At 35.2% G+C, this 24,395-nt stretch overlaps 1 protein-coding gene across 11 annotated transcripts in view; it reads left to right on the forward strand.

Annotated features, from left to right (window-relative positions):
* robo2 (roundabout, axon guidance receptor, homolog 2 (Drosophila)) overlaps positions 1 to 24,395 on the forward strand; it is a 502,406-nt gene that overhangs the window by 452,894 nt on the left and 25,117 nt on the right. For 7 of the 11 annotated variants that reach the window (XM_051864113.1, XM_051864123.1, XM_051864120.1 and 4 more), the window contains 5 exons: positions 3,183 to 3,307; positions 5,206 to 5,377; positions 6,786 to 6,968; positions 10,043 to 10,069; positions 14,763 to 14,805. In XM_051864113.1, coding sequence (XP_051720073.1) covers positions 3,183 to 3,307; positions 5,206 to 5,377; positions 6,786 to 6,968; positions 10,043 to 10,069; positions 14,763 to 14,805 — 550 coding nt within the window. The remainder of the gene's footprint in view (positions 1 to 3,182; positions 3,308 to 5,205; positions 5,378 to 6,785; positions 6,969 to 10,042; positions 10,070 to 14,762; positions 14,806 to 24,395) is intronic. The other 4 variants (XM_051864116.1, XM_051864121.1, XM_051864117.1 and 1 more) reach the window with 1 other exon arrangement.

The following is a 24,395-nucleotide window of genomic DNA, read 5'->3' on the forward strand; positions in this document are numbered from 1 at the left end:
TATTTATTTATCAAAGCTAAATTTTACTTTCAATTTGGTGCTTGGCCAGTTTTAATCCAAAATGGATCCTAGGACATATCGCCTTGGGTTATTGTGACCGAGACAGGTTGTTACTTAAAGTTGACCAATGTCCAGGATTCACCGCAATGCTTTGAGATGTTTTCTCCCATGTGAGGGATGGCTGCTACCACACATTAATCTTGTTAAAAAAAAATGCATTTTTGAGAATCGTTTAAATGGCATATGGAACTCTCGACACATAAATTCACACACTTACACGAGCACAGAAGGTTTGCTGATTAAAGTCTGAGCGCAATGACAGGCTCATTTGTTACCCAGAGTGTCCGTGGAGAGCCGTATCTCCTTTACACACACCAGCTCTGTCTCCTGAAGCCCCGCTGCAGTGCCTTCACACCCTACACCTGCATGTCATCGCCATTACCAGAGCAAGACAAAACATTGGGTCCCCTGGCAGAAGAGCATCACGGGGCCCATGAGCTGCGATAGCCCCCTTTTGTTTCTTGTTTTCCACTGTGTGGTAGTTGAGAAGGTTTGTCAGAGTCACAGAAGAGGATGATTTATTGGCCATTGTCTGATTAGACAATTATAGTTTCCCTCTAGAGCTTGCCACTTCCATTTCTTTTCTCTTTCTCGTTTCTCTCCCACTTTGTCTTTTCCAAAAAGCAAAAGTGTTTTCGCTTTCATATAGACCTTCCGTTGAAGTGCCGAATTTTGCAAGGTCGCAAGAATTCTCTCATAAAAATTGATCATGTTGACCAACCATAGCCTCCTTCAACTTACCATACTTGCTGCAATTAATTATTACCACAATAAAACTGTGGTAAATTGGTATCGGTTACCATTGTCATCCAAAAAGTTGTTCCTATGTATATGCTACAGTATGACTAGCTATGCAGGACTAGCTTGAGCTCTTTCTTTGGAAACGTCCTTTATTATTAGCTGCATTAGTAGTAGATTTAAAAATAGAGGTTGAAAAGGTGAAACTGGCCTTTTCAGAAACTACTCTATGTTCTTAATCCATTTTATGGTTAATAATCAGCCTCTCAATGGGAGTTTTTTCCCCGAGGGTCATTATCACACATTGATTAGTGGCATGCTAAAGCAATGTAGCATTTCTTCACATTCTGTAAGCTAAAGCCCTGCCATCCGCCCGGGGCCTCAATATTAGCTTGGTTTAACATCACAGAGTGTTTTTTCATCAGCTTTCGCCTGCAGGCTACTGTAGCGGCAGTGAAACAGAGGTCACATCCTTGCTTGGCTATATATCACACCACTAATGGCGCTATTAGCATCGCCTGTGCCATCGCTCCCCAAATGAGAAATATGTATTGTTTGGCTCAAATGTGCATAATGATAAGCTCCTAAATGATTTGTGGCATTAACTTTGAATGACATTGGATGCATTGTTATGGGAGGGATTTTGTCACTTGCAATGTGCTGAGTTAACTTGTTGTTGTTTTTTTTTTCTTCTTTTTTTTTTTTTCTTCAGTATTAATAATGAAAAATTTGAATTTTCTGTCCATTTATGACATAAATAATCACTGTAAAATTTGCAGTACTAAGGAAAAAAAAATCTAAATCTACTTGCACTCTTAATTCCTGAGAAAAAAATATTTTATTTATATTTATTATATTATATATATTATTATATTATTATTTTGTTTTTATTTATTTTTTATTATTAAATAAAATGTATATTATATTATATTAAAGAACATTTTTAAGTTTTATTATATTTATTATATTTCAATATTAAAGAAGAAAAATGTGAATTTAAAAATGTGCAATTATGACATAATTACTGTAATATTTTAAGTATTAAGGTAAAAAAAAAAATATATTAACCTGCTTGCACTCCTAATTCTAAGAAAAAAATATATTTTATATTATATTATATTATATTATATTATATTATATTTCAGTATTAAAGAAGAAGAATGTGAATTTCCAAATGTGCAGTTATGAATTAATTACTGTAATATTTAAAGTATTAAGGGGAAGATGTTATTATATTATATTATATTATATTATTAAAGAAGAAAAATGTGAATTTCATAATGATAAGCTCCTAAATGATTTGTGGCATTAACTTTGAATTACATTGGCTGCATTGTTATGGGAGAGATTTTGTCACTGCTCTGTTATTTTCCGTTCAGCTGCAGATGTTTGATGGAGGCGAGCTGCCATTTGTCCTGTCAGGCCTTTTGTGGGTTAAAATGGGCCACACTGTGTAAGGGATGAGTGTAGCTTTGGGATATGTGCCATTTATGTGAGGGTCAGAGAGCAGGGATGGAAAAGAGTGCGAGCAAGCAGAGTTTACCGTAATTGAGCTGTCAGTATTCTGCTGTGTCGCCGCAACTCAAGTTGTCACAGAAATGAGAAAAACATTTTTATAAAAATGTTATTTTCCACAACAGACCTATATTATTTATTTCATTCCCTTCCCCTGTCTCTGTCAGAGTGGCTCTGATGGGGTTAATAAAACAGGGGCCCGGGGTCTCGACTGTTTTCTGCCAAGGACAAAGCAGCATCTTTGATTCGCAACTAGCCTCCTTCAATCGATGTATCCATGTCAATATGTTTACCTAGCGCTTCATTCTTTACTCCTCCTCATCCAGCTCTCAAAAAATACCTCCGTTCTTCGCATTCCTTCCCCGAGCTGAGCGACCTACATGCCTGTCAGAGCGATTTACTAAGAAAAGCAGATTTGTTTGGGCTGGCTCACCATCTCATTGTCTCTCAGTAAATGTATTTTTTTAGTAAATCCCTCTCCTTTCAGAGGCCAGGATATGAAATCATAGTGAAATGTGAAGGAGCAGCAGTGTCAGGCTGAAGAAAATCCCCATCTAATGAACTCATGCTCCCGTGGCCACCTGCCTTACGTTCTAAAGCTCAACGCGCACATTGACTGCTTAATGCTAACGCAATGACTTACAACAGAGTCTTTCAGAGGAAACAGAATGAGAGTGTGTCAGAGCATGAGTGTTGAGCGATGTACATAAATCCTTGCCAAACAACAACTGGCGTCACTAGACCTGAGCTGAAAGGAGCTGTAGCCTCAAATCTTTTCTGGAAAGTTTAGAATGTCAATAGAGTACAAGAACATCATGAAAGCCATGGAAGTAAAAGTCTTTCTTTCTGTTTCTCTCCCTGTATCCCAGCGCCCAGTGCTCCTCCTCAGCAGGTGACAGTTCTCACAGTGGGCAATCAGAACAGTACATCCATCAGTATCTCATGGGATCCTCCTCCTGCAGAACATCAGAACGGCATCATCCAGGAATATAAGGTAAACAACTTGCACTCTTTATTCTGAGAAAAAATATTTCACCATTTTCTTATATTACATTATAGTATTATTTTTTCAGTGTTAAAGAAGATAAATGTGCATTTTCTATGCAATTATAACATATTACTTAACTTTATTAAGAAAAAATCTCTTAATTATTATATTATATTATATTATATTATATTATATTATATTATATTATATTATATTGAAACAACAACAAGCATGTGTGACTCCATATGATGTTGTTAAATTTAGCAGTATTTCATATTTACAGTATTAAGGAAAAATCCAAATAAGCTTGCGCTCTAAATTATGAGAAAAGTATATTATATTATATTATATTATTTTTTCATATATTATATTATATTTAGGCTTGGGAGGGTTACTTTAAAAATGTATTCCGTTACAGTTACAAATTACTTCATAAAAAAAGTATTCAGTAACGTAATCCAAGTACCACAATATGAAAGTAATGTAATCTGATTACTTTTGGATTACTTCAAGGTCCCATATATATATATATATATAAGAAAGAAAGAAAGAAAGAAAGCAAGAGAAATTTGGGGGGGGATCAACTTTACTATAAATAAATTGCATTTTTAAATTTAATTTTAATTATTTTTTCTCAATTTCTGCAAGTTTTTAAATGTTACACGTTCCATACTTTTGAATGGGTCTCAACAATAAAAATATTTTATAAATCTGATAAATTATCTATTACAATATTTTTATCATCGTTGTTGTTTAGAGCTTAAAAATATTAAAGTCACATCAGATCATAAACAAACTGAACAAGCTCAGATCAAACATTTCTGTTTCATTTTAATGTTTAGCATTTTGGTTACTTTTAAAACCGATTAAAACTAAGCAATCATGTCTCATTTCCACAACTTGGGAATACACAGCCCTGAATATATATATATATATATATATATATATATATATAAAGGGCTATTCAGACATCTAGTGGCTACAGTATGGTATTACAGATTATTTTTTTAGTCCTTTAATAAAGAAAGTGTTTTCGTAGCCGGAAGGCTGAGTTTGCACTGTACGACCATGTTGTTTGCATTTTCTTCCTTGAAAACAAAATAGCAGCAGAATTTACATTAATTGAAAGTGTTTTTCCCCGCGGGCAGCATCATTTCAACTAGCAGCAGTGATTAAATCTGCTCTGAGGAGATTGTAGACGGATGTTATTTGCGCATGCACCAGCGGGTGGCTCACATGAGTCATCACTGGCAGCAGAACCAGGAAATACTGTATAATCAAGCAGCACTTAATATGTGTTATTATGGCAAAATAATGATTTATTTAGTTTTAAATGAAACGATTGTAATCATGATAGTATCCCCCCTTTTTTCAAAATGTAACTGTAATCTGATTACTACGTTTTCTGACGTAACTGTAACGAATTACAGTTACTGGATTTTTGTATCCTGATTACGTAACGCCGTTACATGTATTCCGTTACTCCCCAACCCTGATTTTATTATATTATATTATATATCTGCATTAGAAAATTAAAGGCTGTAAGTTCAAGTCCCACATGGGGCAATTTCCATTCTTCCTGAGAATTTCATATAACCTCAGGTTGTTTGATGGAGATTGAACTCAATAAATAAGTCATTGTGGATAAATGTTTGTACTACATGACTGTTTACTGTATTTACTTTTGTGCAAAATGGGCCTCATTTATGAAACAAGCAGAACAAATTTCTGTATAAATTGTCTGTAAATCCCATTATTCATAAATTGCTGTACTGAATTGAATGCACTAATTTACATAAGAATGGCTTTACGAGTAATTTACACAAAAATCATTTTCGTTAATGAAGCCCAATCATTAAAAATTGACTTTTTACAGACAATTTGCTGTTTTCCCTCTCTCTCAGATCTGGTGTTTAGGGAACGAGACCCGTTTCCATGTAAATAAGACTGTGGACGCAGCCATCCGTTCAGTGGTGGTGGGGGGTCTGCAGGCGGGGGTCCAGTACCGGGTGGAGGTGGCCGCCAGCACCAGCGCTGGGGTGGGAGTGAAGAGCGAACCACAAACCATCATTATTGGTATGAGACATCTTTTGCTTTCGATAACCTTTACTGTCACACTGCATATGCCATTTATCTGTGATGGTCAGTGAAGAAACTCACTTTTCTTTGGATTGGTTTTGAGTGGGGTCACCAAAATCAAAATTAAATCTTACGGTCAGGGCTGTAAATTTTTTTTCTGTGCTTTGGGTGTTTACAGTGTGAGTTATGTGAGTTGTAGCAGGTTGTGACTGGCTTGACCCATAAGTGATGATTTGGTCGGTGACGTGCCCTTATTCCCAAATGTCAAGCTCACTATCCATCTTCACGCACAGCCAGGGGCTGATAAACTATTTATCAACACTGCAGTTTGTGTGAATGTGTGTGTCCTACCATCTTTTGAAGTAAAAAGGCTGATTAAAAAAAAAGTTACAAGCCAACATAAAAATCAAAATGGACCCCTTTTAAACTTTTTTTTTTTTTTTTTTTAAACTAAGGGGGGATTTACACAACACTGTTTTCAACTAAAAACAGAAAACCTTTTATGTGTTTTGGCCATTCATTTACATGACAAAGATGTTTTGGGGGCCTGAAAATGCAAACTTTTGAAAACGGGTTTCAAAGTGCAAGTTTTTAAAACAATACTTTATCGTCTCCATGTAAACTATAAAAACACGAATTTGTGAAAACGGTGACGTCATGCGCATGCGTATTATATGTTCAGTCTATAGGCGCATAGTGTTTCTTTAGAAAGTGACATCGCTACTGGCCAGGCAGCAGAATACAGCGTTTTTAGTTATTTTCGCCGATCCGTGTGAACATGGATTGTTTTAACAATATTGTCGTCTGTACGCAAAACTTTTAAAAAATGCAAAGGAAAAACATTTCCGTTTTTTGTACATTGTTGTCATGTAAACATATTCTAAATATCAGTAGTTTTATTGTGAATGATTCATCAGTGCACATTACTTCAAAAGGGAATTTTTTTTAATAATATTTCATCAACTTTCTTTGCCTCCAAACAAATTTTTTGCTGTGGGATGGGGTTAAGTAATATTAACCAATAATATTTATAGCCTAACATGATTCCATCCAATCAAATCTTGATGGATAAAAAAAGAAGTCTCAACTTGCATTATTTCCTATTAATATTGTCACATTTAAAACATAATAATAAATGTGCTGTAAATACTGTTTCTAGTTATTTATACAACATTTGTATTACTTATTTTTTTATTTAATTTTTTTTACCATCTGTTCACTGAAGTAACGCTAAAGATCAAGGTGATGAGCTTTTAACGCTCTAGTTGAGTTGATTAAATTCTGTGCTGATGTTCGCTGGAGCACAAGTGTTTTTCTCATGCTATTAAACTCATTTAGAAACTCACCCACAATTTTCAGTTTACTAAATAGCAGTTTTCTCTTGTGTGTGTGTGTATTCATGTAGGTAAAGACTTCCGGGATGTGATCATGAGCAGGAACAACAGCATCACGGAGCAGATCACGGACGTGGTGAAGCAGCCCGCCTTCATCGCGGGCATCGGAGGGGCCTGCTGGGTCATTCTCATGGGCTTCAGCATCTGGCTCTACTGGAGGAGAAAGAAGAGAAAGGGTCTCAGCAATTATGCAGGTAGAGACAAGATCCGCTTGCGGCTACTCAAATACACAGTGGCGATTGTTTTCAGATGTCTCGGAAAGCACAACTTCTTATAGAATTTAATAATAATTGCAGAAATCATGTTTATTTAGATACAAATAATTCCTATATGTATTATATAATCACTCTTGGTGTGTTTCAGTATTTTAAAACCATGGCTCATTGAGCCCAATTGAAGTGCTCTATGGCTCTATGGTTCAAAGAGTGATGCTCATTGGCAAAGAGCTTTTAATGTGCCATTTTGGGCTCCTGTTTGCATTAGAAATGATGATTGGGCACATTCAGCTTTCAGTCAACATTTTTTTTCTCAGCTTCTCTACACAGTGATTGGTCGAGCTTTCAGATGAGTGGGACTTTTCAACAAACAGCTAATAATTCAAACAGTGATATGTTTTATTTATTATAGTATGTTTATTGTGGTAAAAATACAATTCTATATTATTTTTAATTAGCAATTTTTCTGTTTAGTAGTAGTTTTAGAAGCAGAATTGTAAAAATAGTTTAAAATAAAGTACAAGTTATAACATTGATAAGTCATATCTATGGAAGCTTGTTTCCGTCATGAAATAAAAAATAAAAAAGGTTTTTAAAAAATAAAAAAGGCTTTTTATCTCATAATTCTGACTTTTTTCTCAGAATTGCAAGATATAAACTCACAATTGCGAGTTATAAAGTCAGAATTGATATAAAGTCAGAATTTCTTAATATAAAGTCAGAATTGCGAGTTATAAAGTCAGAATTGATATAAAGTCAGAATTTCTTGATATGAAGTCAGAATTGTGAGTTATAAAGTCAGAATTTCTTGATATAGTCAGAATTGTGTGATATAAAGTCAGAATTTCTTGATATAAAGTCAGAATTGTGATATAAAGTCAGAATTGCGAGTTATAAAGTCAGAATTGTGAGTTAGTCAGAATTGTGATATAAAGTCAGAATTGCAAGTTATAAAGTCAGAATTGTGTGATATAAAGTCAGAATTTCTTGATATAAAGTCAGAATTGTGAGTTATAGTCAGAATTGTGATATAAAGTCAGAATTTCTTGATATAAAGTCAGAATTGTGAGATATAGTCAGAATTGTGATATAAAGTCAGAATTTCTTGATATAAAGTCAGAATTGTGAGTTATAAAGTCAGAATTGTGAGTTAAAGTCAGAATTGTGTGATATAAAGTCAGAATTTCTTGATATAAAGTCAGAATTGTGTGATATAAAGTCAGAATTTCTTGATATAAAGTCAGAATTGCGAGTTATAAAGTCAGAATTGTGAGTTAAAGTCAGAATTGTGTGATAAAAAGTCAGAATTTCTTGATATAAAGTCAGAATTGTGTGATATAAAGTCAGAATTTCTTGATATAAAGTCAGAATTGTGATATAAAGTCAGAATTGTGATATAAAGTCAGAATTGCAAGTTATAAAATCTGAATTGTGTGATATAAAATCAGAATTTCTTAATATAAAGTCAGAATTTCTTGATATAAAGTCAGAATTGTGTGATATAAAGTCAGAATTGTGAGTTATAAAGTCAAAATTGTGATATAAAGTCAGAATTTCTTGATATAAAGTCAGAATTGCGTGATATAAAGTCAGAATTTCTTGATATAAAGTCAGAATTGTGAGTTATAGTCAGAATTGTGATATAAAGTCAGAATTTCTTGATATAAAGTCAGAATTGTGAGATATAGTCAGAATTGTGATATAAAGTCAGAATTTCTTGATATAAAGTCAGAATTGTGAGTTATAAAGTCAGAATTGTGAGTTAAAGTCAGAATTGTGTGATATAAAGTCAGAATTTCTTGATATAAAGTCAGAATTGTGTGATATAAAGTCAGAATTTCTTGATATAAAGTCAGAATTGCGAGTTATAAAGTCAGAATTGTGAGTTAAAGTCAGAATTGTGTGATAAAAAGTCAGAATTTCTTGATATAAAGTCAGAATTGTGTGATATAAAGTCAGAATTTCTTGATATAAAGTCAGAATTGTGATATAAAGTCAGAATTGTGATATAAAGTCAGAATTGCAAGTTATAAAATCTGAATTGTGTGATATAAAATCAGAATTTCTTAATATAAAGTCAGAATTTCTTGATATAAAGTCAGAATTGTGTGATATAAAGTCAGAATTGTGATATAAATTCAGAATTTCTTGATATAAAGTCAGAATTGTGAGTTATAAAGTCAAAATTGTGATATAAAGTCAGAATTTCTTGATATAAAGTCAGAATTGCGTGATATAAAGTCAGAATTGTGTGATATAAAGTCAGAATTTCTTGATATAAAGTCAGAATTGTGAGTTATACAGTCAGAATTGTGATATAAAGTCAGAATTTCTTGATATAAAATCAGAATTGTGAGTTAGTCAGAATTCTGATATAAAGTCAGAATTTCTTAATATAAAGTCAGAATTGCGAGTTATAAAGTCAGAATTGTGAGTTATAAAGTCAGAATTGTGATATAAAGTCAGAATTGTGTGATAAAAAGTCAGAATTGTGTGATATAAAGTCAGAATTTCTTGATATAAAAATGACTGACATTTTTTTCTCAGAATTACAAGTTTATATCTCATAATTCTGACTTTATAAGACGCATTTGCAAGATCACACAAATGCAAGAAAAAAAGTAAGAATTGTGAGATGCAAACTCGCAATTACGAAAAAAAAAGTCAGAATTATGAGATAAAAAGTCACAATTACATTTTTTTTTTTTTTTTTTTTTTTCAATTTAGTGAAGGAAACAAGCTTCCATAGATATCTGTGCTTCCCCACTCTTGAAAAGCACCAGCCACCACTGAAACACACACTCTTTTATTATTATTATTATTATTATTATTTGTTTGTTTGTTTGTTTGTGTGTCTTCTGTGTTAGACTGCCTGTCTCATTCCTTTGGCTGCTGTCTTGCTGTCGTGACTCTGATGGCATAACACAAACCTTCAAACACACTCCAATATGCATGCAAATAATCATGCACAGAAACACACAAACCTTCCAAAGCCCGACTGAGCACTGCAGGCTTTTTAACACACACTCTTCTCTGTCTTCTTGTTTTTGCAGTTCAGTCGTTCACCTTCACCCCTGCAGGTACTGTTCATTTGTCCCGTCTTTTCGAAGCCCCAATTCCTTCTTCCTGCATTTCTCTTACTTTCCTTTACCCAATCAAGTATCCCTTTCCCATGATTCAAGTTGAAGTCTTCAGATGATGCCCACCTGACTTTGTCAGCACAATATGAGGAGTAATTTAACATTTGGCTGAAATAGAAACAGTTTCAGGGGTCTCAAACACAAAATATGAATAATTTTTTGTCATCCAAAAGTTGCATACATATATATATGTAAGCTAAAATGCAAAAAGTGAACATTGATTTGTTGGCTGTGTATAAACTGTGACCCCCGTTTTTCTTTGTAAACTGTATTGACAGAGTCAGATGGAAGATCTGTGGGCTGCAAGATCCTGCAGTTCTCCATTTGTGTTTCTTTGTACTTTTCTTCAGGTCATTTTTTTTCAGTGGTCACCTGTGCTGATTTTCTCATGTGGTTTTTCCATCTCATCTTTATCCTTCTTTTATTGTCCTATTTTCTCTTTCTAACTTTTTGTTTGTGCAGGTGTTGTGAACTGTTTTTGTTCTCTACCCGAGTTCTCCGTTCTTTGATTCATACCTGGCTTTGTTATTAACCGCTTGAACAAACTTACATGTGGGATTCAATTGTTCTCGCCATACGAGGTTGTCGACATGTTTTCTGAAGGTTTTCTCATTTCCCTCCAGTCATATATGCTTCTACATGTTCTGTTTTAACCAATATAGATATTATGGACATGGCTCTGAGTTTTTTAAAGAGTGGAATACTTGCTTACTGAATACTGTTTAGTATATACTGCATGTTTTTACAAATTGTTTGTGAGACACAGCATCAATGTTATTTTAGTATTATTTACATACAATTATAATTTGGGTGAGTTGCATTGTGGGATATTGAACCCAGTGAAATGTGCTTTGCAGCTTTTAGCAAATATAGTATTCATTGTATATACGGCAGAAAATAGTATGCCGTTCTGAACATAGCCATATTGCCACCGATCTCATGATTTTCGGTCTATCAAATACCATCCCATTCTGAAATATGGTCACGCTGCCATTGATTTTCCACTTTATGTTCACAATAGCAGAGAAGTGTTTGTAATTCAATGGTTGGTTTGTCCGCAAGTAACGTGAAATATAGGAGATTCACAGGCCTACAGAGGTTAACCAGTGATGACCTGATACAGTCACATGGTCGGCCACAATCACACAGTGAATTGATAACACAAAAAGAAAAAAAAAGTCACTCAGCTAGCCCAGGTTCCCTCCACATCTCTCGGGGATTGTGTGCGGATTGAGGTGTGCTTTTATCTTGTAGTAGGGTTTCGCTCCAAACTTCATTACCGATGAAATCAGTCTCCCTCTAAAAGTGGACACCGCTGCACTTCACTTTTCCCCAGGAAGATAAGACCTTAGCAGTCAGGTGTCCAAGTCGTATGGCCTCAATATCCCCAGTTTTCGTTTTAATGCACTCCAGTGATCTCTCCTCACCTCTGCTTCAGTGGGCTTCAAGGTTGCCGGCTCCCAGGGGACCACATCCTTCTTGGTTTCCCAGCACCTATGTGCCGAGCAGATAAGTGTGGCGTTCAGACACATTACCGACATGCCAGACCCCATGTGCGTGATGCTCGCAGAGGCAGCGGCCCATGCTAGCGAGGGCATCTTCTTGCACTGAGTGAAAATCTTTGTTTTATTCTTGTTTCCTGCAGCCAAATTGTCTTCATCTCATTATCATGGTTCACTGCAAATTATGTGAACATTTCAAGGTTTAGAGAACAAAGAAAGGCGGCCGATTCTAAAAGGATGGGACGTTTGCATCAAAGCATCTTTGTTCTGAAAAGATATGGCATGCAGTTGTATGTTTAATTGAGGCCGTAGGGTGTTAAAAACATGCAATCCGAATACACCTGTTCACACAAACGCACACTTTCCCTCTTTAAACCTGTCATCGCCACGAGGCTAAATCAAGTTGTGCTCAGGCGAGAAGGAAGGATTTGATGGAATTTTTATACGGGCGATTTTGTCGTGCCGCAGTAAATGCTTATTAAAGAGGAGTAATCAGTTTTCATATTGGAGAGAGTGCTTATCTGGAGCTCAGCCTAAAGCCGAGACCAGCGCCAGTCTACGGGCCACATCAAAGCGCCAGCAATGTGTCCTATTGTAGATAGGCACTTAACAGACCCGCACACACACATAGTGCCACATAAAACGAGTCCCTTGGGGAGAGAAAATACCTTTAGTGTTTGTTCTCAATTTACTGAAATGCCAGATTCTGGAATTAGCCATGAATGCAAATAAACCCAACAAACAGCAGGCTCAGAGGAGAGACGGACCTTGGTTAATGTTCATCAGGTTTAATGTTTGGACTGTCTGTTTGTCAAAAGAGGTGATGGATTGTCAACAGTTGAGAGAAAATGTCACTATTTTAATTAAGATTGGCTGTGTTCTCATTGTCAGTTTTTGGGATTGACAACCGCATTTACTTACAGGTTTGAGTCTCGAAATGTCTCGTTCACACAGCAACTTATAGTAGCGTCTCGAATGTGCAACTGGAGTCAAGCCCGTATTCTCTTACCAGTAACTAGTGACGGTGACCAAAATAATATCAAAGATGAAGCGATGAGGCTTTTCAGTTTTATAGTGACGTCCATGGCTCAGGACGATGGCGAAGCCTCAACGCTTTTGACATGATGATAGTCCAATTGAGCTGCGAGTTTGTCCGTCAAATCTGCATTAACCAATCGCAGCTTTTATGAGTCGCGTGTAAAGCACAAATTTGACAGGAGCAGCTGTAGTGTAGACCTCTTCCTACAGGGTTTTGCGGGTGGGAACAGGAAAAACGTTAAAGTTTTGGGCGGGAGCTGGATAAAATCTAACATATTTTTGGCGGAAGCGGTACATAATCTTGCGGGAGTGGGCAGGAGCGGGATTGGAAAAATATATCCCTCACAGACCTCTACACTGCAGATCAACTCACTCACACTAGCTGCGTTTCCATTAACCTTTAAATTGCGCAAATTGAAAATACACTCCTTGGAAAATGTCAATTTCGCAAAAACTCCCATATATTGAAAAAAATTTTTACGCTCACGAGGTGGTTTTTCAGGCAATTCGAAAAAGAAATATTTCGCAAAACTGCAATGGAAACAGTTTGCAGGACACCTGCCGCATGGAAAAGTCGATCATTCTTTAAAGACTGCGCAGTAATTTTGGACAGAAGATGAGAGTTCTTCATTAAACTCATAAAAGACAAAAGTATTATGGAAATACTGGATTCTAAACAACAAAGAAATGCCATAATTTGAATTTAACTAGACCTCGAAGCACATAGGAGGGAGAAACGCCCAGAAACGTGGTCACTCCCAAATATAAGGGGCTTTCCTTGCCATAAATGCTTGGATAACATGTCTACATCTCTTTTGATTAAAAATAATGGCTAGTGCAGCGGCTGGGATATACGTAAACCTACCAACATCCGTTGTCATGATTTCTGGAATGACTTATCACAAGAGGGAAAAAAAGACGTTTTAGTCACATAACATTGGTTAATGGAAATGCCATCATTTCGCAATAGTTTTTTATTGATATTTAGAAAATATCACAAAAGTTTTGCGCAAATCTGTAATGGAAATGCGGCTACTGTCTGACACAACAGACAACAAGTTAACCAGTCCGGTTCCGTTCACACACTCAGGTTTTCCGAGAATGTGGTTGTGAATCCTGAAAATTTACGGGTGTGAGTTTGGTTATAGAATGCGGTTGTCACTCCCGTAAATAACTGAACTGTGTGTGAACGTAACCGTATTAAGGACTCAAATACAGGACTGACAACTGTATTCTGCTCCTGGGTAAACGTGACCTCAGATTCTCTGCAGTCTAAACAGACCAAGAGTCACTCTGGATTAGTTCATGTGATATTTGTTAAATAAGTGTGAATGCTTAGATGGAAAATTAAAAGGGAAAATGAAAATTCTGTATTAATTTACTTTAAAATTTATTCTAAAAGAAGAAAAAAAAAATACTGAATACACACAGTGGGATTAAGTATTGTTTTACACTCCATTTACATTAATTGAATGGACAAAAACATTCTTCAAAATATCTGGAATCAAAAAGTTCCCGGTTTGATCCCTGCCAGGAGCGAGTCATGGGCTATTGCTGTTGTGCACTTGAGCAAGGCACTTTGAGTTACTTTGGATGAAAGTGTTTTCAAAATGAGTGCTTACTAAATAAGTACACCTGATTTAGTCTCCTTTTTATCAGTCATCCATCCATTCTGTCTTTCTTTGTGCACACTTTTTTGTTTCAGTTGCTTTCTTTTGGCAAGAATATGAAGAAAAAACTCACGGGAAAAAATAGGAAATCATGGAGATAAAGTGTCAGGATGCTTTGATTTCATAAATTCATTGTGCATGTTCATCTAATATGTGCTCTGAGCAGTTCAGTCACTTTTTCACAAGATTACGATGACATATATACACACACACGCATACATAGACTTTTTATTTCTTAATCAGTTCCCGCTGTTTTTAACTTGTCAGTGTGGAATCATGTTTAAAAACCATTAATTAGAACAAGAATGATGCATAAGAGATTGAATTTTTGCTGTGAGTTTATGATGATGTTACAATGACTCAGTTTCTTTCTCTCTCTCTCTCGCTCTTTCTCTCTGTTTTCTACCCTCTTTCTGACCCCAGTGACGTTCCAGCGTGTTGATGGAGGCTTGATGAGCAACGGGAGGTAAGATTCCTGTCATCCACTCTCTCTTTTCCCCTTGTTTTTCCTCGGCATGCCACAAAACAGCGCTGGTTATTATCTTTGTGCCAATCACCTGCCTTTAACCTTCAAAGACCAGCCCCTCAATTCCAAACCTCATTCATATTCTGTCCATCATCCCCTGGAAGGTCATCAAAACCATTATCCTCTACAAGGCAGTCGTCTTCCAACCCGTACTCCGCTTTTAAGGGTTCGCGCCATCCCTGCACTGTTAGAAATTCATCTTGAGAGACGCTGCAGAGGAGAGAACTGAAAGGTTGTTTCTGTAGGTTTCCGTGAGAGCTCTTGTGGCACACAACCGTTTCACATGGGTCAACGGCTTGATTAACCTTCTAAAAGTCACAGTAGAGTCCATCAATGCGGAACAATTCTTTGCATAACCATTAATACAGTTCTTTCAAATTTAAATAAACAATTCAACCAGATGTATTCTTAATACTCGGCGCTATGAGGGTCTTCAGCAGGGGGTCCATGCATCAGTAATAAAGACAATATTATGTCATTTATTTTATACGCGTATATATATATATATATATATATATTTTATATAAATTTTATATTAAAATTCTATATTATAATATTATATAATATAATATTTACATTTTTGAGACTTAAAAATAAATTTAAAAATAAATGATTAACTATACAATTGTTTAATTGTACAATAAATTAATTTTACATTTATTTATTATTAATAATAATTATAATATTAGGCCTTGTTAACTTATTTAAAATAATTTCATATAAATATATATATATATATATATATATATATATATATAATATAAACAATAAGCTATTCAAAATATAAATTAAATATCAATTGAATAGCTCATTGTTTATATTAAATTAAATATATTAATTATTTAAAATAAGTTAAGTGTCTAATATTACAATTTAATAACATTTAGTTAAACATTCAAATGAACTCTAGATTTTTGTCATATAAGAACTATTTTGACACGAAGTCGTATGTACCCATGAACACCCAGTTTAATCAACAGATCACCCACAGCAAGTCTGCGCTTATACATCAAGCTCGCTCCGATATCATCATGTGACTGATGGATAAAAATATGAGCTCTGCCTGTTTGTGTACCCTACATTCTGTCAAACACACACCACACACACATACTGTACGTACACACACAAATCTCCGCACATCTCCCTTCACGGACGGCTAGGCACTCATAAATCTCACCCCCCAAAAAGAATTAGCAGGAACAATTTAAGCAGAGAGGGGTTTTATTTTATCATTTGTCAGTCCCCCCCCTTCGTCCCGCTGCCTGTACGGACCCCCGCAGTGATAAATTTGCCTGTCACCTCAGCTGGGCGGCTGGAATATGAGCATGTGTAATAATGTAAAAATAATTACCCCAGGGAGAGCCTAGACTAACCCTTCCGGAATCTTCCGGCAAGCTTTAGTTTTTTTTAGGGGGCGGGATGGAGAGTAAGGGTTCGTTTGAATGACACCAGTTACCAGTCGGACAGGAATGGAAGGTCTGTCTTTTTTGCGCCCGGGTGTCTTTTATCAAACCCGACAGGCCAAATTCACTCAGAATCTGAGTTTGTGGATCTTTTTTGTATTAATTCCACACACCTACACGTCCTCTCATTGTCTCTGCTGCTGTATCTATAGATTGAAGGTGTTTTAGAAGCTGAAATTAAAGCCCCAGCAAGTGTCACCTGATTCCCCTGCAGGAAGTGAAGTTCTGCTGATTGATTTGAAGATTCCATTCCAGATCCCATGGGTCTCGTATCTAATCAAAAAGGACGTCCAATTGTATTTTTTTTAATAGTGATACCTTGTCTTTAGCTATATAGCACCCTAGAGATCAGAGATAAGGACTTACCTCTGTAGATCTCAATTAAGACAATCATTCTTGGTAACACTATGAGGTCTGTGTATATGATACATTATATAGCCATTGACTTATTCTCATTTTAACCTATATATAAGTCATCATACATATTCAAAATGATTCTAAGCTGTTTTGTAAGGCATTATGAATGTATAGTAAAAAAGCTGTCTCATTGCTTATATTTTCTTTGAAATTAAAATAGTAGTAATATTGTTTAAAACTATATATATATATATATATATATATATATATATTTCATTTACATATTATTTTATTAAACAAATTCACTCTTTTGCTTGAGCATATATATATATATATATATATATATATATATATATATATACCAATCAGCATCCAGTACCTTAATATAATGAATTATATATACTGTCTTCATAGGAAGTGTTACCAAAAGTGGGTTTATGCTGTGAAGGTGCTCTACATGCATCAGAACACTTGATCTGCCTTCTTCTGTCAGATCGGGATGAATCCCCATGCTAAAGTTCCTGGAGAGATGATGGGCGAACAGGAGAATGTGTTCATTTGTTACAGTCTTTGTTTATTGCATTAATTAGACGATGGCAAATGAAGCCGCGTCTGTTTCTGCAGCTCCTCATTGGCTGTTGCCAAATTGCTTGTACTGAACAATTACGCTTAATCGATCACAGAATAAATGATTCATGGAAGATGAATAGGCAGCATATTGGTCAGGCCTTGAACTGATGGAAACTGATAATGGCAGTTTTTTTCTTACATGCTTTCTTTTTCTTACACACTTTTTCTTCCTTTTTTCCTTTTTATTTCTTTATTAGCAAATTCATTCATTTTCTTTTTTGTAGCTCCCACAAAACACACACATAGTGCTGGAAAGTAACTGATTACATGCAATCTGGATTACGTAATCAGATTTTAAAAATTAAGTAATCGTAACTAGAATATATTACGTTTTAATACTCGTAATCATACAGTTACTTTTTATAGATTGCATGATTACATATTATTCACACAATGGGCCTCATTCATGAAACAAATGTTTGTGTAAATCATTCCTAAAGCCGTTCAGATGTAAATTTTCGGATTCTTGAAAATGTTTGTATTTTCAAAATGTTAAGAAATTTACACCCGCACCTTACCATGTGTAAATAGTAGGGGTGTAACGATACCTTCATGTCACAATATGATACATATCACGATACTGAACTCACGATACGATATTATTGCGATACTCCAAGACGTGGTAAAAGGTTAACAAAAAATTTACTGTTGATTAAAATGCTAAATTTGGAATTACATTGGGAATAGGCTTGGACTTGGTGTTGGTAACCCAATGCACAGGACGATGTTGACACCAGAATAAAAATATTCATGATTCTAATGCTGAAACAGATTTATTGTCACTGATTAGATATATTTAAAATAATGTAGGCCACTTTTTACTGGTAACATAAGATATTTGGCATTATCAGGACCCACAAATATTCCCCCATTGCATTATACATAATATTCAACATTATATATAGTAGTTTAATGTAGTACTGGCACTAAAACACTGTAAACTTTTTTTCTCACACAGTAATTTTCATTTTGGGTAAACTATGCACAATACATAGTGTCACTATCCTGGATACGATATTATTGCATTTTTTGTATTTCAATATATTGTGTCACAATATATCGCTACACCCCTAGTAAATAGTGCGTAAAACAATTTTTTTTTTTTTTTTTTCCCAAAGCTCATTCCTTCCCTTCCTTTCTTTCAGATCTATATGTTTATACCGGCATGTTTGTGTGTATATTAGATTTTCACTGTGCTCAAAGCAAGCGACAGCATCCTCCAGCTAATGTAAATCCAAAAAGCAAATGCATGTTTCAGCATGCTTTAAGCATAATTTAATGTGCAGGCTTTTAGTTCAGTCTCTCTCACGTTCTCTCTCTTTCTGCTGCTGTATTGGAGGGCGTGTGGGCCTGTAAAGCCCGTCTGATTTATGAAGTAGGATTGGGATTAATATTGCTCACTCGGCTTGTTTACTACGATCCTCACAGACGCGCTGCGAGGTTGTATTTCACAGTTGCGCGCGTGTCTAGGAGCGTGGCAGGGAAAAATGGAGCCAAATCAAATCTCTTTGGTCTCAAGGCCACAGTGCGCTCTTGCTGTCTGAGAAGAGGGATTCAGGGCTGGTGTCAGGGCTGGGATGAGGCCCCTGGCCCCGCTCCCGGTGATTTGCAGGGCAGAAATATGCCCGCTAAAACGATATTTCTCAATCTAATCATCTCGCACGGGAGAAGATGAATGCAAGGACAGAGCCGCCGTTACCACAGTCAACATCATCATCACCCACACTTACAAATGATCCCTGTGAGGGCTGGTGGAGAGTATGCATGTGCTTGTTTACAAGAGAAATCAAAGTCAAACTCATGAAAGTCCATTTTTCTGGCTCGCTCAATTTACCAACTCTTCAATTTAAAGTAAACTGCATTCACTACACATTTAGCTTACATGATAAAGCTAACCTATAACTATAGCTATATTAGCGTCCACACTAACAAACGATAATGATCTGTTTATGATAAGCACATGGTGCAGTTTTGTCTTCTTCCACTTTAAATGCTCGAGCTCTTTAAAGTCTGGTGGACTCTGATTGGCTGTCAATGCTTTTATTGTTCATCAGCTGGAAAAAAAAAAAATCCTTCTTAAAGTGATTCCAATGCTGTTGTTTCTCTGTTGTGGTGTGGACTCTGCTATTCTTTAATATTTAGAACGATTTTTAGAACTATATCTATATCGTAGTTGTCGTCCTTGGTGTGAACAGGCCTTAAACACTTTATACTAATCTTGTATATGTTAATGTCTTTGTTAATGTTCATTTTTATACAAACTGACACATTTTGACTTAACAATTTGTATATACAGTAATACATGATCAACTATTATGAAAAAATATTTTTCAGAAATTGTTCAAAATGCTCAACACTTTAGCTAAAGTTATAGAACCTGCAGGAATACAACTTTCCTGTGAAACAGAAATAATATTGGGCAGGGCTTGCTGTAATTTATCAGGATTTGATTTGATTAGATTGTGAAACGCCAATCTGTGATATTATTGGTTAATATTATTGGTCCCCGCCCACACAAAATGACAGATGAAGTATAGAATGGAAAGTCTGACAAAAAGTCATTTCAGAGATGGAAAGAGTTATTATGGAAGCCCATTTCTGCCTTGAAGGGGGGAAAATAAGTTAACTGTAAGATAAATTTTTTTAATTTAAGTAAATAAATAAGAGAATATAGTCACATTGTGAGATATAAAATCACACTGTGATGTTTAAAATATATAAAAAAAAAAAGATAAAAAATATTAGAAAAAAAGTAAATAAGAACATGCAGTTGTACATAGTCACTATTATGATAAATAAAGTCATATTTTTTTTCTTACTGTGGAGCAGAAACAACCTTCCTTTATATGATATTTTGATGAAACACGAAAGAAAACAAATTTCCCTCTAAAATAACATGCACATTTATTTTAAATATGGAACATCTTATTTAAAAAAAAATTGTTAAAACACTTGAGATTTCGATTTCGATTTTAGAACGAAAAGTAACTCGTAAAGATCACCTGAGGGCTAAACGAAACAAAAACAGCAAATGTAGAGAGGACCTGATTGTAAAGAGGTAGGAAAGTGCATTTCTTCAGAGGTGAGGAGGGCACAGCATTGTTTTTCAGACAGAAAAAATAAATAAATAAATAAAGCAGAGGCAGAGGGGGAAGGTTTGAGAAGTCCTCAACGTATTACCCTATAAAAAGTCAACGTGTCTTAGGAGGAACCATCAATTTGAATGACTCGTCCCCCCTGAGGGCCTGTTTTGGCATTCAGCTGCCATATCAGGGGGCGCTTAGTCTGTCAGGACCCCCGCCTCCTCAGCATGAGACCCTCCATTCGGGCTCCGCTGGTTCTTATTAAAACCTGTGGCTTAGAGAGCGACAGGCTGCTACACTGCCATTACCGGTATATTGCCCCCGGCTTCAAAAACCACACACTGTTCCCCGGACCTGGGGGAGACAAGCCACCTCAGGGCAAATGTACATCCACAGAGAGCAGGTGTGGGAGGAGACGAGAGAGAAAGTCACAGTGAAATAGAGAAAGAAAAGAGACAAAGACGACTGGTGTGTCTTGATGCACATCTACAGTACGCCTGAGTCACTGGATGAGCTTGTTTGCGCCGGAGACTGTACACAGGTCAAACGAGGTCAAATAAATAGGAGATATCACAACGCTCAGTATGGCAGCTGACAGAAATGAAGCCTCAACTCAAATGAAGCTCAGTTTTGGGTTAATTATAAGTTGCAAAGGAATATTGTGGATTAAATATATACGTACATGAATGCACTTACAGTGGAAGATTATTCGACAACTACGGTTAAACCTATCAAGAAAATTTTGTGTATATGAAGTATATAAGCTGGACCAGTGTTTGTTTTTGTTGTTTTTTGTTTTTAGTTGCCATGAGAAGGGGTCATGGACTTTATTTGTATATTAATAGTAATAATAAATACTTATCTATATATGTATTTATTTGTTTTATTTTTTGGCACAATATTACAGTTATACAATACAATAATGCAATTTGGAACAATATATTATTATTATTATTATTATTATTATTATTGAAACAACATGCATGTGGGTAAATGACAGAAACTGTATTTATTTAGTTACTTATTTTTGGAACAATAATACAATTGTACAATACAATAATGCAATTTGGAACAATAGTACTATTTGTTTGTTTGCTTGTTTGAACAAAAATACCTTTGGGTGGTAAATGACAGAATTATAATTAAAATTCAATTTAGAAGTTTTTAAACACTTCAGTTTTTATTTATTTTGTTTTTATTTGCTTAATAATACTTTATTATTAAGCTAATTATTTATTATTATTATTATTATTATACAATTAATAAATTATTAATGATATAATACAATAATGTAATTTGGAACAACAGTATAATAATTATTATTATTATTATTTGGAACAACATGCATGTGGGTAAATGACAGAAAATTTAGTTAGTTAGTTAGTTAGTTAGTTTTGGAACAGCAATACAATTGTACAATACAATGCTGCAGTGGTTCCCAAACTATTACTATTACTATTACTATCCTTCTGCGTACCCCCTCTCTTCCACTTAGACTGCACCTTTTCCATTAAGGGACAATATTTGCCCCCTAAATTGACTTTCCAGTGCATTTATTATCTTTATAAATACCTTTACAAAATTAATAATGTTTTAAATAAAAATAAAAAAATGTTCAAAAGAGAAACATGCAATGATGATAAAAATGTGAAAAGTGATTCTTTTACATACTAAAACCGCCAGTAGGTGGTGGTAAGTCTTAATGCGTGAGTCATTTATGAATCATTGAATCAATGACTTTCACGAACGATTCATCCCAACAGATTCGTTCACGAAACACCGCTGTCTGTTGTAGTTCTGCTGTGGCTTTCGTTGGAACTATTTCGTTGCAAATACTGACAATACTGTGAAGAACATCACTTAATATTACCTGTTTGTTTTTTGAACTGTTCTATAAAATCAATGTCACATTTGCAAACGTGTGAATATTTGGATTTGCATTCTTGCTCATGTAATATTATCAAAATTAAAAACAAGAACTCACAAAAGGTATGTTTTGTATCAAGAGTTTAAATCTTAAATTGATCTTTATATGCGCCTTCTGTGCCAGGCTATTTGTTTTTCATGTTAGTAAGTGCTAAATCTACAAGTACATTATCGAGAACGGCAGTAATGTAGCGCGATCTGCTTAAGGCAGCAGACTCTGACGTAATCTATAGTCACCCATATGCAGTTTGACCGCAAAAGATGTGGTATTTTGATTGGATTTCATGTATTTATGGCATTATGTCATGAAATACATGATCGGTTTTAATGTTATTTTAAGAATTAAATTAACAACAAAACTCAGCATTTTGTTCGCGTACCCCCTCTGTCACGTCACGTACCCCCAGGGGTACGCGTACCCCAGTTTGGGAACCAGTGAAATAATGCAATTTGGAACAACAGTATTGATTGATTGATTGATTGATTGTTGGAACAGAAATACCTTTGGGTGTGCACATGACAGAATTATAATTAAAATTCAATTTAGAATTTTTTTAAACGCTTCAATTTTATTTATTTGTTTTTATTTGCTTAACAACAATAACAATAATAATAATAGTAGTAAAAATTTGAACAACATGTGGGTAAATGTACTGTATTTATTTAGTTTTATATTTTTGGAACAATAATACAATTGTACAATACAATAATGCAATTTGGAAAAACAGTAATTTTTATTTATTTATTTATTTATATCAGTTTTGTAGATTTCAAGTAGATAGGAGCTGTACTTGCATGGCTTGAAAATAGCTGTTGGGCGTTTGATGGCCGTCGAGTGGACTGACTTGCTTTTAAAAATGTCTTTTGGTTTGTGCTCCTTGTGTTCTTTTAAAATCTCTCATTCGCACCAGCATTTCTCTGACTCTCTGTGACCATGACCACAAATTGCTCCTCTAACAGTGATGAAAGGCGAAATACATAGATGTGGGCCGAAAAAATGAGGAAGTCCTTGAGCATTTCATTCATCCACCTCTCCACTCATTCTCCATTCCTCTATTGTTACATTCCCAGCCTTGGCACAACCAATGGCTCTTTATTTCCATCTACACTCATTCTGAAGAGAAAAAAAACAGCCATTTTTTATAGTGGGAATGGTGCTTTAGCAGCACAAAAACGAAGGAATGGGGGTAAAAACACCACAGAGAGGTTGGAACACAAGCTCTCCTCAGCATCTGTTGCCCATGGCAACAAGCATCCGAGAGGTGATTGCACAGTAAAGTGGTCGTAATGGCCCACAGCACTCACCCATGACAGCTTAAAGTCTTAATGATGCCTTTACACCACACACACCCTTGGGAAGACTCACAACACCTGTTAAATGAAACCTCCAATGTGAGCCGATTGTCAGATGTGGAGGAGTGTGTTGTAAAACACAGGAGTTTGGTGAGCTAAAGATGCTGTATTATAGTGAGGGGTGATCTGTTAAATGAGGGTGTGTGTCTGTCGGCTTGTGTGTTCGGTTTGTGTGTTTCTTATGCATATACAATGAAAGATGCCTTCTAAAGCTTTCTGTTTATTTCCAGGTTTCAATGAAAAACAAAATATTGAGTTGACCCCACTATAATACTAGTGTTTCAAATAAGAATAAATTGGAAAAATGTGGTAATCCTCACTAAAATCCCTAGAAAAATTAGCATTTTCTATTGAAAAGAGATGCCATGAGAATGGCAAACACGTGTTACTTCACTAGTAACTTGAAAAAGTAATCTGATTACATAATTTGCGTTACTTGTAATGCATTACCCCCAACACTGTCTGTAATGAAAATACATATTCCATGTGCTGTTGTGGAGCTTATGAATAAAACTTTCATACACCCATGAGTGAAATTCTTCTTTTCAGTCAAACCAGTTCACTATTATTAAATTATTCTGTCTCAGTCAATCTGAATCAGTATTTAAAAATCCATATCCAATAATCACAAATGAGTTGCAAAGTTATGGAAATTCATTGCACAAATAGTGTGGAAACTCAATATGGAGAATCAAGTCTCACATGCATGGTTTCTCTT

The sequence above is a fragment of the Ctenopharyngodon idella genome, chromosome 15 (assembly GCF_019924925.1).
Source record: "Ctenopharyngodon idella isolate HZGC_01 chromosome 15, HZGC01, whole genome shotgun sequence".
Taxonomy (NCBI): domain Eukaryota; kingdom Metazoa; phylum Chordata; class Actinopteri; order Cypriniformes; family Xenocyprididae; genus Ctenopharyngodon; species Ctenopharyngodon idella.